The following is a 15417-nucleotide window of genomic DNA, read 5'->3' as shown; positions in this document are numbered from 1 at the left end:
GTGGCTGACGCCCTCAGACATCGGTGCTTTGGTGGTTCTTGGTGTCCAGGGATGGGCGCTCAGGTATGCACCGGCTCACTCCCGGTGGCTGCTTGTCGGGGCCTGGCGCCTGTGGCTCGGTCGGGCCCCTGCGGGGGGGGGGGGTGCCCTCGGCCTCTGGGCCTGCAGCTCGGTCCCCTCTGGCACAGCTGGCTGCCGGCAGACCTCACGGGCACGTCACTGCAACGCCCTCTGGCTTCTGCTCCGTGGCTGCTGGGTGACCCCTCGCCTGGGACTCTCCTCAGCTCTTTCCAGGAGAGTGGCACGGTTGCCCCTCTGTTGGTCTTCCTTGGACTTTCATGCTCTGGGGGTGTCTGGATGTCTGGAGCCTGGATCTCTTCCATACCTGCTTCATGCCCTGGGGGACGGGGCTGTGGCCCCCCACACCCTCTAGCACATCGTTACATGAAGGAACCTTTTGAATACAAGCGCACTCACGCTCACAGGTGTACACACGGGTGCTCACACACACAAACTACACCTTTCTTGGCTGCTACCTCAAAGCACACTGTGCGCTGTCGCTCTTACGTGCTGCACAATAATATTCAATATTCAATTGAAGCATGACTTTAACCAGGCAAACCTTCCAGAGTGGGTGAACTAAAACAAGTCTGCAAAGAACAGTGGGCCAAAAATTCCTGTACAGTGATGAAAAAGTCTCATTGCCAGTTATTACAAATCCTCGACTGCATTTTTTTATTTTTTATTTTTGCCATGAAGAGTGACAAGCACATTTATTCGAGGGCAATCAGCTTTTGGTTTTTTTTGTTTTGGTTTTTTTACACACAAGGTCAGGAAGGTTTGGATAACCTTTTTATCACATGCTGCATTTTGTGTTTACAAGAGTTCTTTATGTCAAATATTAAAAGTTGACCATCTGAAACCTGCAAGTGTGCCAAATATGCAAAAAAAAAAAAATCAGAAAGGGCAATGCACTGTACACAGACACGCACTTAAGTTATAACCTGTTTCCCCCCCAAAAATTTAAAGAGCTCCAAAAATATTTGTATTTCTTTTTTTTTTAAATCCGCAGATATTATCAGTCTTTTCTATGTGACATCATGTTTATTCCCATCAGTCTTTAAACTAGTCCCTTGTTTTATATGATAAAAATATACATACAATAATATATAACAATGAAATATATTTTAAAAAACATATCAAATATGTAAATATCACCGTAATTTGCTTGTTATTATATTGTACATCATTTTCTTTGTTTGTTTGTTGTTTTTCCTTCACCAAAGCCTGTACTTTGAATTTGTCAGTGAGAAAGAATGAACACATGATGGGAACAGAAAACAAATGAGCGTAGAGAGACAACGCACGCGCAGTGGGAGCAGAGAAGGGCAGCGTGAAGCGAGGAAAACGAAAAGGAGAGTTAGGTAATAGGATTAGTGGAGTAAGAGCAAGGACAGGGAAGCAGGCAGAGTGAGAGGCGGGATACACCTGACTGAAGAAGGGAGGGCGGCTTCTCTGCGAGCTGCACACAGACACACACAGACACGCACTCACAGTGCTAGCAAGCAGGCGAAGGCAGTTAGCCAGCCAGCAGAGAGCCTGCCAGCAGCCATGACAGACACTGGTGAGTAGCTACATCCTCTGTGTGTGTGTGTGTGTGTGTGTGTGTGTGTGTGTGTGTGTGTGTGTGTGTGTGTGTGTGTGTGATGCTTCTATCCTTTCTTGCTCTGTATAAAAGGTAAAACGATTTGCAGCCGGCATGCTGCACTGTGTTGTTGCGCCACTCTGCAGACCAGCAACAGTGAGTTGTTTGTGCCACCGGCCAGTAAGATTGCAGCACTGTGTAGTTCAGGAGTGGATGGACATAAACTTACCAGCTGAGCCACATAATCAAACAACCCAGCCTCATCCTGTCTGTGGCATTGCTGACTGCTGGTCTGAGGCATGAACCATTTCTTTGCTTCCTCATAGCTCATAGATTAAAATAGACACAATACCATAATAATACCAGTACTATCCAAAATGTACCGTGCAGTCTAACAGTGGAATAAACACAATGAGCATCACAGTGACAGGATTTAGTGGTGTACGGACTGATGGGATTAGACTTCCCAGTTGTTCCTGTTATTGTGTCCATGCATGCAGTCACGTTTGTAGTGTAGCTGAAGTAGGTTTAATAGGCACCCTGGGGACTTCTTGGCATAACATTGTAAGACTTACTAGGAAATTGTTGGCCTGTGCTTTAACACAGACACATGCACACAGTGAGCCACAGCCGCCCTGACTGTGCTCAGCTGGTTGTCTACCAATCCAAAGGTTGATGGATCGATTCCCTGGCTACTGCAGTCTGCATGTCAAAATATCCTTGGGCAAGATGCCGAGTTGCCTGCGATTCATTCGTCTGAGTGTGTGTGGATGAACACTATAGAAGAAAGTGGTTGTATGAATGTGTGCGACTGGCTGAATGAGGCTTGTAGTAACAAGTGCTCAGTTAGAACAGAAGAGTCTATAAGTCTTTTTACACATGCAGAAGGACACGAGGGCTAGATCGTGACATACAAGTGTGTGTATCCGTTTCCTAGCCCCCTCCACCCGGGCTATTTTCAATCGACTTTATAGGGATTAGCCGAGGTGATTACCATCTGCACTCTGTGTGTGTGTGTGTGTGTGCGTCTGACTGAAATGGACTGTATGTGTTTAAGAAGCTCTTTAGGTTTGTTATTGAGTTATATTCCATGCCTTTGGTGGAAGAAATGTCCAAGGGTACACAGCCCTTTGCTGGCACGTGTAAACTGTTCAAACTTTATTCAACCATCACTGAACAGAAACATCAGTGTTGGACGGCTCTAGAAAAATCTATTGTTTCCTTTATACTTATTTAAGTTTAATATAGCTATAAAGGTTTAAGTTAAACCAAGACTTTGTTTATTGGTGGGTAAAAGAGAAAAAATACAAAAAAAGCATCATGTAAGTCGTATTATATATTATACAAAATCAGGATTAGGAGAAATATAATTTTGTTGTGGGAGTTCAGCTGAATTTGGCAAATAATAACATCAAAGCTCTATAAAATACTCTAAAAATTCTCCCATGTTTGGAGGATTTTCACTCCTGATATTTGATGTAATTAAACATTTGTCCCCAGTTCTTGTTAACCTTTCATGATGTCTGTGAAGGTTCATCCAGGTCATCATAGTCTAAGGATCTTGGAAAGAAAAGTTTCTGGACTTCTTAAAGTTGCTTGAAGACGTTTCACCTCTAATCCAAGAAGCTTCTTCAGTTCTAAGAGTCAGTTAGTGGAGAGTCCCAGTCCTGTCTTCATGCAACTTAAAGAAGTCCAGACGCTTTTCTTTCCGACCTCGTTAGACTTTCAGCTGATGATTTCTTGAAGAAGTTGTATCGTTGGCAGGACTCTAGTGAACCATTTCATATCTGCAGATGATCTTGTGGTTTTTAGTGGTAGTAGCTCTGGTCTCCAGTAGCTTCTTCATATATGTTCTGCATGTGGTGGAGCATCATATCAGCTACAATACCCGTAAGAGTGCTGCCAAGATTTGTAGAAGAAAATAGGAAAAACATTTTTAATTGTCGGATAATAACGTCGGCAATCTTGCAGGCTAAAGCGCTAATGCCAGTTTGTAAGTCACTTTTTTTTCTCAGTTGCTGCTTTGTTGATTATTCTGCTTTTCATCATGTCTTTTTCTGCTTATAAAGAAGCTTTATTTATCAGGGTAGCTTGAATGTTTTTACTCCTTATCTTTCCAGATTGTTTTCTCACTATTTTTGAATTTTATTATATATTTATATTTTAAGCCATCAGCAGTGCAAGAAGGAACAGGATGAGCACTGCCAGAGTCCTACAAAATGACCTCCAGCAGGCCAGTGGATGTGAATGTCTCTGACTAAACAATCAGAAACAGACTTCATAAGTGTGGCCTAAGAGCCTGACGTCCTGTAGTGGACCCTCTGCGCGCTGTCTGTCACTGTGGAGCCGTATAATCTACTGTATATCATTCTGAGTTGTGAAGGATGAGTCCCTCATCCCCAACCGGGTGCAGCAGATGGCGGCCCCTCCCTGATCCTGGCTCTGTCGGAGCTTTCTTCCTGTTAAAGGAGGAGTTTTAAAACATGTCTTTCCTCACTGCCGTGAAACAACTGGGCTTTCTGATTGTTGGAGTTTTCTTTGTATTATTGTCATATAAAGCGTGTTGAGGTAACTGTTGTTGTGGCGCTATATAAATAAAATTGAATTCCATTTTTTCACTTTGGTTTTTGTTGTGTCTTTAAATTCAGCTCTCTGTAAGTTGATCATTTTCATTTCAGTCTAACATTTCTCAAACAAAACAAATTTTCAGTCAAAAACTTCATTATTAAGGTTCCAGAAGCCATTTGTTGTTATTTATTTTATTTTTTTTCATGTGGGTAACACGATCACTATTTATTATGTGTGTGTATGAACACCTCTTGCTATGTTTTGGGTTATAAAACCAAATGTAACAAATTGTAAGCTTAGCCTGTCAACAGATACAAACAAATGTCTTCTTATAAACGGGTCGTAGCAGATGGCCCCGCCCCTCCCTGAGCCTGGTTCTGTCGGAGGTTTCTTCCTGTTAAAACGGAGTTTTTCCTTCCCACTGTCGCCAAAGTGCTTGCTCATAGGGGGTCATATGATTGTTGGGTTTTTCTCTGTATGTATTATTGTAGGGTCTACTGTACAATATAAAGCACGTTGAGGCAACTGTTGTTGGGATTTGGCGCTGTATAAATAAAATTTAATTGAATTATAGGATCACTTAAACGCCAAGTTAGGCATACAGAACTTAGTGATTGGTAGCCACTAACCAATATCTGTCTACGATTTTGTGTTGGTAACAAGGTAACCCAGCTCCTTATTTTGTCAGTGCTACAGATTTTCCAGATCTTGTTGGCAAATTTTTAGTTGCTTCGTTGTCAGAGTCATAATCTTATTCAAGTTGTGTGCTATCTATAAAATGGCATGTCTCACCTTGACTTCCTTGTTACTAAAGCTAACAGCTAACTCTTGTTGTGTGTGGCAGACTCTCTGTGTGAGGCGTTAAAAGCTATTAGTGTGAGTACAGAGCTGATTGAAGAAGAGCTCAAGCCTCATTTGGATACAGTGCTGGCTGCGCTGCTAGAAAAGAGTAAGTCATATAACACACACATCCCAGGAAGTTGATTCTGTTCATCTGGACGTAGCGTTTTCAGTGGGAAACATTTCTTCGCTCATCCAAGTGACTTCTTCAGTCTCAGCTGACTCCAGGTTTCTCCAACCTTATAAACAGTACCTTTGGAAAATGGCTGAAACTAGCACCACTGGGCCATATTTCAGTTTCATGATCATTAACATGCAAATTGTCATAAACACTGATCAGTGGCCATGAGTACCATTCACAGAGAGTGGAGAAATGTTCATGCATGAAGACATTTTAACCCACTTTGACAAGGACTGCCTAAAGCTAGTACGTGAGTACAAGCAAACAGCACGAGAGATGGCTGACTACAGCTGCCACCTGAGATTCAGCCTCCGATGCAGACAAAATAGGATTACTCCTAAAAGTCTGCAACTGAGATCTTCAGTTAAGGGCCTCTGAGCAACAAAAGTCCTCCAGAAGGCAAAGAACCAGCTGCTCGATGAGACAAACTCATTTTACTCTGGTATCCTACCCTGGACACCGCCCAGTCATTGGTTTAGGTATGTGGATGACACCTGGGGGAAAATCAAATTTCAGGACGTACTGAGTTCACTGATCATATTAACTCGGTCGATAAATGGCAGGTTAGCCTTAAGTTAGACTGTGAGATTTCCATCAGTAATGGGGGACATTTAAACGTTAATGAGTACCATAAACCTACACATACGGATCAGTATTTAAGGTTTGACTCTCATCATCCACTGGAGCACAAAGTAGGTGTCATCAGAGAGGAATACCATCCCCACAGACAAAGCAGCCAGGGAAGCAGAAGAACATCATATCAAGAAAGTGCTAAGTCAATGTGGTTATCCCAGTTTTGACAAATATCCAACTGGGAAGGCACTTGAAGAAAGCTCCAGACGACCGAGGAGAGATGGAAGTGAAAACCTTTAGTGACCCTTTATGTGTCAGGACTATCGGAACAGCTGAGACGCATTTTCACAAAACACCGGGTCTCTGGCTTTCAAATTCCAAACACGCTACGCCAAAAACTGGTCCACCCTAAAGATCGGGTTCTCTCGGCACAAACAGAGTAACATAGTGTACGCTGTTAAGTGCCAGGAGGATTTCCAGGATTTATACATCGGGGAAACCAAACGACCTCTGGCGAAGCAGATGGCACAACACAGAAGAGCTACCTCGTCAGGCCAAGGATACATCTTTCACCATCTTACAATGCTGTGATTGCAGCCATTCCCCAACTCTCTGTGAATGGTACTCATGGCCACTGATCAATGTTTATTGAGTTGTGACAATTTGCATATTAAAGATCATCAAACTGACCTCACGGCTCATTGTTAGTCAGTGGTGCTAGCTTCAGTCATTATGCAAATGCACTGTTTCTAAGGCTACGTCCACACTAATGCATCGTTTTCTCTCCGTTTCGGCCTCCCGTCCACACTGAGACGGCGTTTTCCTCAAGGAAAAACAGCGTTTTCAAAACGCTCTCGAAAACGAATACATTTCAAAACGGAGCTGCCCCGTCGCAGTGTGGACACTCGAAAACGCAGACTTTCTAAAACGATGACGCATTTTAGCCATGTGATGCAGTCATCTGACCAATTAAACAAAGATAGCGGAGGACATTATACAGCAGTTGTTTTGATTGCTCTCAATTTTGACAGCCCTATTAAAGATTAATAGCAGTTTACATGCTCCAGATAGCTTTTCTTCAAATTCTTTAATTCTCGCTCGCTTTTGCGCATGCACAGGACTGGGACGTAAGCGTTTTGGGCCGTTTCAATGTGGACGCACAACTCAGTGAAAACAACTGAAAACACTAGTGTGGACGCGGAGCGTTTTCAGACGAAAACGCCGTTTTCAAATCTATCCGGGCTAGTGTGGACGTAGCATAAGGTTGGAAACCTGCAGTCAGCTGAGACTGAAGAAGTCCCCCAGCTGAGTGATGAAACATTTGTCCCACTGAAAACGCTTCGTCCAGATGAACAGAATCAACTTTTTGAGTCATCAAAGCCTCACACTTTCACTTTTCAACTAACATCACATATTATATAGTGAATTTTATCATTCTAAATGAACAGACTTTTGTATTCACAGAGAAAGATGCTGCTATCGACGTTGCCAAAAGTGGGATTCTACCCATACTGGCTCAGGCCTTACAGAGAAAAAGCAGTCTGAGCTGCCAGGTGGCTTTGGTGGTGGCAGAGATGGCCCGAGAAGGTAGAACACTTGAATGCTATAAAACTGGGTGTGCTTCATAAAACAGTTTGTGCAGTATAAGCATCCTTACTTTGTCTTGTCTCATGTTCTCTTTGAACTGGACTAGAGCTTTAGGATTCTACAAGGTCCTTAAAATCAGTTTAACTTATGTTAAGGACCTTGTACTATGTTTATTTTTAGTTACAATAATTATTAAATATCAAATAAAAATATATTGCAGTGTATAAGGAAACATTTTCATCCCTTTTAAGCAACTTAAAGCCAGTGTGTGTAGGATTATACAGATGAAGCGACTTTAGAAAACGTCCAAACTGGTTTAGTTTAGTGCCACTTTCAACTTACTGGGTTGACGTTTCATCTGTACGAGGTTGCAGTGTTTTTTTAATATTATTTCTGTTATGAAAAAATACACTTAAATTCCACACAGAGTGGCTGAAAATGTGATGCTTTTAAAAAAGGGGGTTGCATCTTATGCTCCAGTGATGCGTCATGAGACTAAAACACCAGGTTGCTTCATAGCTGTTGAGTAACATATGCAACATAGCATTTAAAATATATCAGCATTTATAAGGTTTAATGTCTTTGTATGTGTTGTAGCTGCAGTGAGGGAGCCATGCATCGAGGCAGGCCTGGTGAAGGTGTTGGTTCCACATCTGAACAGCGATAACCAAGAAATGCTGCTGAACTCCGGCAGGGCCATTGGGCGCATCTGCTTTGACAACTGTGAGTTGGTGGGACACTGCTGGCTCCGTCAGCAGGGCGTTCTCAGTGTGCTGATGAGTCTGATTTCTTTTGAAGGTTACAGAGAGTGACAGATCTCAATTCCAGCCTCAAACTACATGATATTCTTGTCATGGTAACTACATCATGTTAGGCAACTACAGATCAGTCATGCAAGCTGCTTTCAGAACATGTGTCAGGTTTCCTAGATGCAGCGTTGCTTTGCATCCATTATTGCACTATGCAAGATAAAAGAACTGTATGATGCCTATTTTTGTTCCTGACTGCCAAAACTGTCCAGATCCTGCCATAATCGGACTGATATCATATAGCGTGAAATGTTATATAGGTGCTAACTTATGCTTTGAAATATGTGAGACTGTTGCCATAAAAGCAGGCACACAGTCAACAACATTACACAGGGTGAGCTGGAGCATTCAAAGCATGGGTAACTGGTGTAGAGTAAGCCTGGCAGTACACTGTCTTAGTGTACTAGTTGCTGTGTCAAAACAAAAAAGACTCTTGCAGCAGGTTACATGTTTCCAGTCTTCAGCGTGCCATGCTTCTGTTCGTGGCTGGGAGGAGTGGAGCTGCTGTAGCAGCCCATTGCAGAACCAACCAGTCTTCTCATTCTCATTCTCATTCTCTCAAAAAGAGCTAGATAAGAACCAGTCCATGTACCATCCACAGAACTGCCTCTCATTAAATGCTTAGGACTTTTCAGCATCCTGAGAAAATGCTCTGAGATCCATTTTTTAACAAAATGATAAAAATGGATATCTAGAGGTCTCTCACTTTATTCCTTAACACCTATCTCTGTCTCCTACCTTTTTTACCTAGCATACCAGCAGGACCAGTTAGTCCAGAGTGGTGTAATCCCCAGACTCGTTTCCATAATGAGGGAGTATCCTGGCAATGATCCACTGGTCAATGTCTGTCTGCTGGCCTTGTGTAACCTGGCAGACATGGGTGATTATTTACTATTTGTATTCATTGTATTAAGTACTATTAGAAGTAGTTTGATTGTCAGTGCTTTAGTGATTAGACATGTTCTTTATAGCTACAGCATTGCCTTTAATTAACGTGCCTGCAACCCTAAACATGAAGGAGAGAGGGTTTTCTTTTGTGAGTAACATGACAGCAATAAAGGGCTGACACAGTACCCGTGCCTGTCCAAGGTAAATACTTTGTCACTCATTGTGGTAACCATGTCAGGCCAGAGTAATCTTTTAAAGCCTTTTAACAGAACAGAAGAAAGCGTTTAGCATTTGAGTTTAGTCATGCTTTAGCACTCGAACTACTCAACAAACTGTATGTTATAAATGTATTGGTATTAATATAGCATGCACACCTGGTGAAATTTAGGGTTCAGTATCTTGCCAAGAGCACTTCAACTTTGATCAGAGAAACCACTGACCTGATGAACTGCTCTACCTCCTTAGCCACAGTTCTTTTTAGCTACTGTGATCTAATGGGGTGACTAATTACAGCTTACACAGTTAATATATCCAGGTTAAAGCAACCAAAGTGTGTCCCAGAGGGAGGTGGGCTAATACTTCAAAAATGAAAAAAGAAATCCTTCTCATACAGAGAGAGACGATTCACTGTGCAATAAGCTGTTCTGCTATGATTATGATATGTCACTAATTCTGTAGCTGATTACAGACCACATGTGTTTGCAGACTCTGCAAGGGAGGCGCTGGCACAGCTGGATGTTGCAGATGTACTGATATTTCAGCTGAAACAGGCCCCTGATGCTGAACGCCGACATGTCATTTTGGAAATCCTGGGCTCTCTGGGAGAGAGCGGTAAGGGCATGTTTTTAATCGATTGGTGAACCTCTGCCCATCTTTACTCCTGAGAAACTTTCTTTTTAGTACCGTGTACTTTTCGAACCTTTTGTTGCTCCACTTCCAACTTATTTGAAACATGCTGCTTTCATCCAATTCATAATGAGCTAATACATTTCATGAGCTACTAAAATATTAAATCAGTGTTCTGTGTTTTAATGTCAATTAAAATGGGTCTACGACATTTGCAAATTCATTGTATTTGGTTTTCCTTTACTTTTTACGCAGAGCCCCAGCTTTTCTGGAATTTGGGTTGTAGAAAGCTTGAGGGAGATGGAGAGCAGCCTTGGCATGTGCTTATTGTTTTCAATTTATTGTGAAATACATTGCCTTGACTTGTCAGACATTTATTTTTTGATGGATGAACTAAGAAAATGTGTCTCCTATTATAAAAGCACTCAAAGACTTTTACCACATATGCTGCTCAGTAACTTGCACAAAATAAAGTCCAAACATTAGTTTTCTTCTGCTCTTTATGCATATGTTAATGATTAATGGAGACAGTAGTAAAACTTGTTGGGTTGTCGTCCTGAGGCAACTGTTGTTGTGATTCGGTGCTGTATGAATAAATTGAAATGAATTGTTCTGTGCCACCAGATACTCTGAAACTACAGTTTGCAGAGTCAGGAGTCCCAGAAGCTTTATCCGAGATGATTCGGAGTCTGCAGGGAGGGTCTGACCCACATGACCTCTGCAGCATCAAGATTGCCTCCAACTTAATGGTGTCCCTGCTTTTAGGGGGTAAGTAATGCATAGCAACAACATTGTCTTAGTGTAGGTTTGAAAGGAAAAAGTGGTCAGATGACAAACAGAGGAAGACAAAGTGCTGAAATTGCACTGCGCTGGGATCCGCTCGCCTAATGCAGAGCTCCTGAGCAAAACCTCTGTTCCCCCTGGCTTTGCCTCTCATTGGGCATCTGCTGTCTGTAAATAGCTTTCCTTAGTGTTGAGAGGTTTCTTTTTATTTCAATGACATCTAAGAAATCAAAAAGTGGCATTGCTAAACAGGGCATAGGCTATGCAAGCATGATGACAGAGACCACGCTGAAAGTTCTAACAGCCTCGAGTATTGCATCGAATGCTTTTGTTAAACTTTGAAGCAACTTTGAAAAAGCAAAGCAGGAGATGTCCCAACTCAGTAGTGTGCTTAAACAACTGCAGGAGGACGTCTGTGCAGTGAAAATGTCACAAGTTAAGTTAACACAGATATTGCCGACAGAAATGAGAGACTGGAAGAGGCAGATCGTCGCATTATGAACAGCTGGCTAGAAGCTAAAGACATCAAAGAGGCGTGACCAGCTAGAAAGAGCAGCAGTGTCTTAATCTGTGTTTATTAGAGTGAAGTAACGTGTAGAAGGTGCAAAACTGTACAGACTATATCAAACATCTGATAGCAGAGGTGGTTAGTGTGGATAGAGGGTAAGCGTGTACATACGGGTCCAAAAGTATTTGGACAGAGACAACTTTTTTCTTAATTTTGTTCTGCACGTTATCACAGTGAAACAAAACAACTCAGATGTAGCTGAAGTGCAGAATTTCAGCTTTAATTCAGTTGAACAAAAAGCGTTTTTTAACACAATCCCTTTATTTCGGGGGCTCAAAAGTAATTGGACAAATTAAATAACTGAAAATAAAAAATTCTTTTCTAATACTTGATTAAAACCCGTTTGCTGGCAGTGACAGTCTGAAGTCTTGAACTCATGGACATCACCGGGTTTCCTCCTTTTAAGTGCGCTGCCAGGACTTTACTGCAGCGACTTTCAGTTGAACTGACGTCTTTGCAGCTGACTCCACACTGCTGTCTCAGGTCACTAAAAAGGGAAAGAGACCTCACTAGAACCACATCTCCACCTGCTCCATCACCCTCCCTGGCACTGCCCCTTGAGCCTCCCCTGCAGCCGAGCCAAAGACCATTGAAATATTCCAGACATTCCTGGAATGTGAACGAGTGATGATGCAGTGAAGGAGAAGCATAAGAGTAAAACAGAGATGCAGGGGCATGGAAAAAGAATGTAATTTTTCCCGGTTGTGAGGTTATTAAAGCACGTAGAAAGTTGCAGACAAAGAATATTTGGCTCACACTGACCTTCCCTGCCGTGCTGTGGTTATCATGGAATATGACTCCGTTCTTGTAGTTAGAAGATAAGGTTTGATGACCACATAGCACTGGATTTCATCAACAGAGAGGTTATTTCACAGCTTACAGTGAGGTCGTTCATATTATGTGAGGTTTTTGGGTTTTTTTTCCTTTTTTCTGGGGGCTCTTAACCTTGGTCAGATGGACTTGTTTTATTTGTATTGTTATTATTGTAGCTGCTGTTATTGTTAGTAGCTGTAGTAGTATTTTTTTCTATGTTCCTTGGTAAGGGTCATATTTATGCCTCTGAACCTGAGGGGTGTGTGTGTGTGTGTGTGTGTGTGTGTGTGTGTGTGTTGTTTGTTGTTTGTTGGTGGGTTTGACAGGTTGTTTGCTCAAGGGGAGGTGGGTATTTTGGTATTTTGTGGTTACTTATGAAAATGTTTGTTCCTGGGCAAAAGTCAGAGTTATGTTAAAGAAAGGATACCATATGAACATATATTATCCTGTATAAATAATATAGGGACAGAGTAATTTCATGGCATATCAGGGGTGCTAATAATTCCATTAATCTTAAGAAATGTTTGCTTTATCTCAAATCACGTTGGACAGATGCAGCATTTATACAAGAAACATCTATGATTGGTTCAGAAACGGCTACATTTAGGAGAGACTGGCTGGGCAAGTATTTAGTAGCTCATTTAATAGTTAGAAACGGGGAGTGCCAAAATTGGATTTTGTTTCACTCAGAGAGCACGAAGGTAGAATTATATGTCTGATTATCTGGCTAAAACTGATTACAGGCACTGACTCATTTGAATCACTGGTGGTGAGGACTAATAACTATCAGGGAAAGATGCATTTTTCTCTCTGATTGTCCAGACTGTAAATACCTTCATTGTGTCTTACGAGTTAGAGTTACAAAAAAAAAATTAGTAAATAAAAACATGCACTGTACTTGTCACTGAATGCGTTGTGACCAATCTAATATGTAATCTCTGGTGTTGGTGCACCAGTGTATTGATTTACCTAATAAAGCAATAGTAATGTCACTGCTGCATGTGACTCTAAATCATGTGATTGTGTTACGTTGCTTTTTAAATTATTTTCAAAAGACTGTTTGTGTGTCAGATGAGTCCATGCAGAAGTGTTTTGGTGAAGGATCAGGTCTGGTGTACCAGGATGTTCTGTCATGGCTCCAGAGCTCCAACACCCAACTGCAGCTATCGGGAGCGCTTGCCATCGCCAACTTCGCCAGGAATGGTGAGATGTTTGTCAAAAAGACACTATATGGTCTTTTTGACTGTTTTTGACTGAGTCTGGAGAAACAGAAACAGTTCCAGTCTTTACAGCTCTCTAAACTGTTGTAACGTTTTTTAAGATAACTTAAGATTTATTTTTTCTTGGTTTTCACCCACTTTCTTCTACTTCCTCAGCAGAAAGGTTCCATCAGACTATCTGTCCAGACAGTGTACAATTTATACATTAAATTCAAAATGGACATTTTTTTTAATCTGATGTGTTAAACAGACCAAAACTGATAAAGATCTTCTAAATAGAATTCAGCAGTTTACATGCTGTCTGATTTTGAAATGAGGCAGTATTCATTTTTAATTGGATATATTTAGTAGTTTATGTATTAGAATGTAACACAATATAGTCATTCTCGTTCATTAACAGTTGTAGTTTCTTTAACATACTGTTTTTTGTGTTCAGTGTTATTTAGTGTTATCACATGATGTTTTTCTGGGGTGGAATGCTGGTAGAGCAGCGGCCTCCAACCTTTTTTGCGCCACGGACCGGTTTATGTCTGACAATATTTTCACAGACCAGCTTTTAAGGTGTTGCAAATAAATGCAACAAAATAAAACCAATACCGGTACCAAAACAAAGAAAATTTATTCATAACACACGGGAAAAGACCCAGGGAAACCGAGTTAACGATACAAACGATAAAAACCCTGAAAACCATCAATCTCACACCTGAGCCTCAACTCTCGCGGCCCGGAACCAAACAACTCCAGTCTCTGTCCCGGGAGTTGGGGGCCGCTGTTGTAGAGCACACATCTCTAATCACCCCAAAAAACAACAATTGGCTGCACAAGTTTGAATTTACTTTGAATTTTTTCTAATCCACGTGGAGTCAAAGTATACTAAAATACTCAATTATACACTACTATTATACACTAATATTTGGTTTTATATCCCTTTACATATTGTACCTCAACCAGATGCTTTTGGTAGCCATCGACAAGCTTCTGGCATAATTCTGGATGGATATTTGACCAATCGTCTTGGCAGAATTGATAGTTTACTCAAATTGGTTGGTTTCCTTGGATGAATCCAGATTTGAAATGTATTCCACAAATTTTCAACAAGTCTGAGTTTGGGGCTTTGGAAATTCCAGAAGCTTAATGTTAGCCTGCTTTATCCTTTCCAAATCCAGTTGTGTTATGTGTTTGGGATCATTGTCCCTTTGGAACACCCGGCTGTGTCCAACTTTCTGTCTTGCTGCTGATCTGAGATGAAGTTACAGAAATTGGAGGTAGTCCTCTTTCTTCATTATTCCATCCAGCTTGTTCAATGTACCACAACCACTGGCAGCAAAACAGCCCGAGACCATAACGCTGCCACCACCGTGGTGAATTACTGGTACGGTGTTCTTAGGTTTTGTTGAACTGTGGAACCAGCACCCCACTACAGGAAGTCTGGATCAGCGCTCTGTTTAAAAAGTCCAGTCTCTGATCCTATGAGTATTACCCAGCAGGCAGTGGAGAGCTTGGATGGAGCCGATGAGTTAGGAGGCTCACTCTGTTCTAACTGCCTTTAGCCTCCAGGGGAAAAAAGCAAGACCTGAGTAGCTTTGCAGAGCCACTCCTACCAGCCATACCCGCTGCGGCAGTGCTCAGCGCTTTTGGAATATGACTAGGTTTAAATCAGTGGCTTGGAAAGCTGCCCAAAGAGCTGTTTCTTTAAAATGGGCAAAACACTACGTGTATAAAGGCTAATTTACACTACTGCTTTGCAGAAATGATAAGAGTTATGTGTGAAGGAGTAAAGCTCAGCTTTTCAAACTGTGAAGAAACGTGGGATTGAAGGAATTGAAGTGCCCCCAGCTTACCTCTCATTACATCTGAGAGTGGGTAAAAGGTCTTATGTTTACAGTGATACAAAGTGCTATAACAGAGTTTTAGCACTTTTATGTGCTTTTGCAAATAGTAAATCATATTAATTTTGTGCATCCTCTTTTTAACCCTTTGTGAAACCATAAAGGTAAAAATCTGAGTATTAAATCCACATTAATATAAATAGTTCTTACTTTTTTACCCACTCTCAGATGTAATGAGAGATAAGATAGACTTCAGTCTTTTTCAGT

The 15417-nt window shown here is 41.5% G+C and overlaps 1 protein-coding gene across 3 annotated transcripts in view; it reads left to right on the top strand.

Moving 5' to 3' along the window:
- Positions 1 to 1387: 1387 nt before the first annotated feature.
- si:dkey-191g9.5 (rap1 GTPase-GDP dissociation stimulator 1-B) overlaps positions 1388 to 15417 on the top strand; it is a 33467-nt gene continuing 19437 nt past the window's right edge. For 2 of the 3 annotated variants that reach the window (XM_063492057.1, XM_063492058.1), the window contains exons 1-8: positions 1388 to 1624; positions 5058 to 5162; positions 7272 to 7394; positions 7992 to 8117; positions 8955 to 9083; positions 9797 to 9922; positions 10562 to 10705; positions 13173 to 13304. In XM_063492057.1, coding sequence (XP_063348127.1) covers positions 1612 to 1624; positions 5058 to 5162; positions 7272 to 7394; positions 7992 to 8117; positions 8955 to 9083; positions 9797 to 9922; positions 10562 to 10705; positions 13173 to 13304 — 898 coding nt within the window. In that variant the 5' untranslated portion in view covers positions 1388 to 1611. The remainder of the gene's footprint in view (positions 1625 to 5057; positions 5163 to 7271; positions 7395 to 7991; positions 8118 to 8954; positions 9084 to 9796; positions 9923 to 10561; positions 10706 to 13172; positions 13305 to 15417) is intronic. The other variant, XM_063492056.1, reaches the window with a different exon arrangement.

This window comes from Pelmatolapia mariae, linkage group LG13, assembly GCF_036321145.2.
Source record: "Pelmatolapia mariae isolate MD_Pm_ZW linkage group LG13, Pm_UMD_F_2, whole genome shotgun sequence".
Taxonomy (NCBI): Eukaryota; Metazoa; Chordata; class Actinopteri; order Cichliformes; family Cichlidae; genus Pelmatolapia; species Pelmatolapia mariae.
The sequence above is the reverse complement of the archived record's forward strand: the minus strand, read 5'-3'. Positions and strand labels throughout refer to the sequence as shown.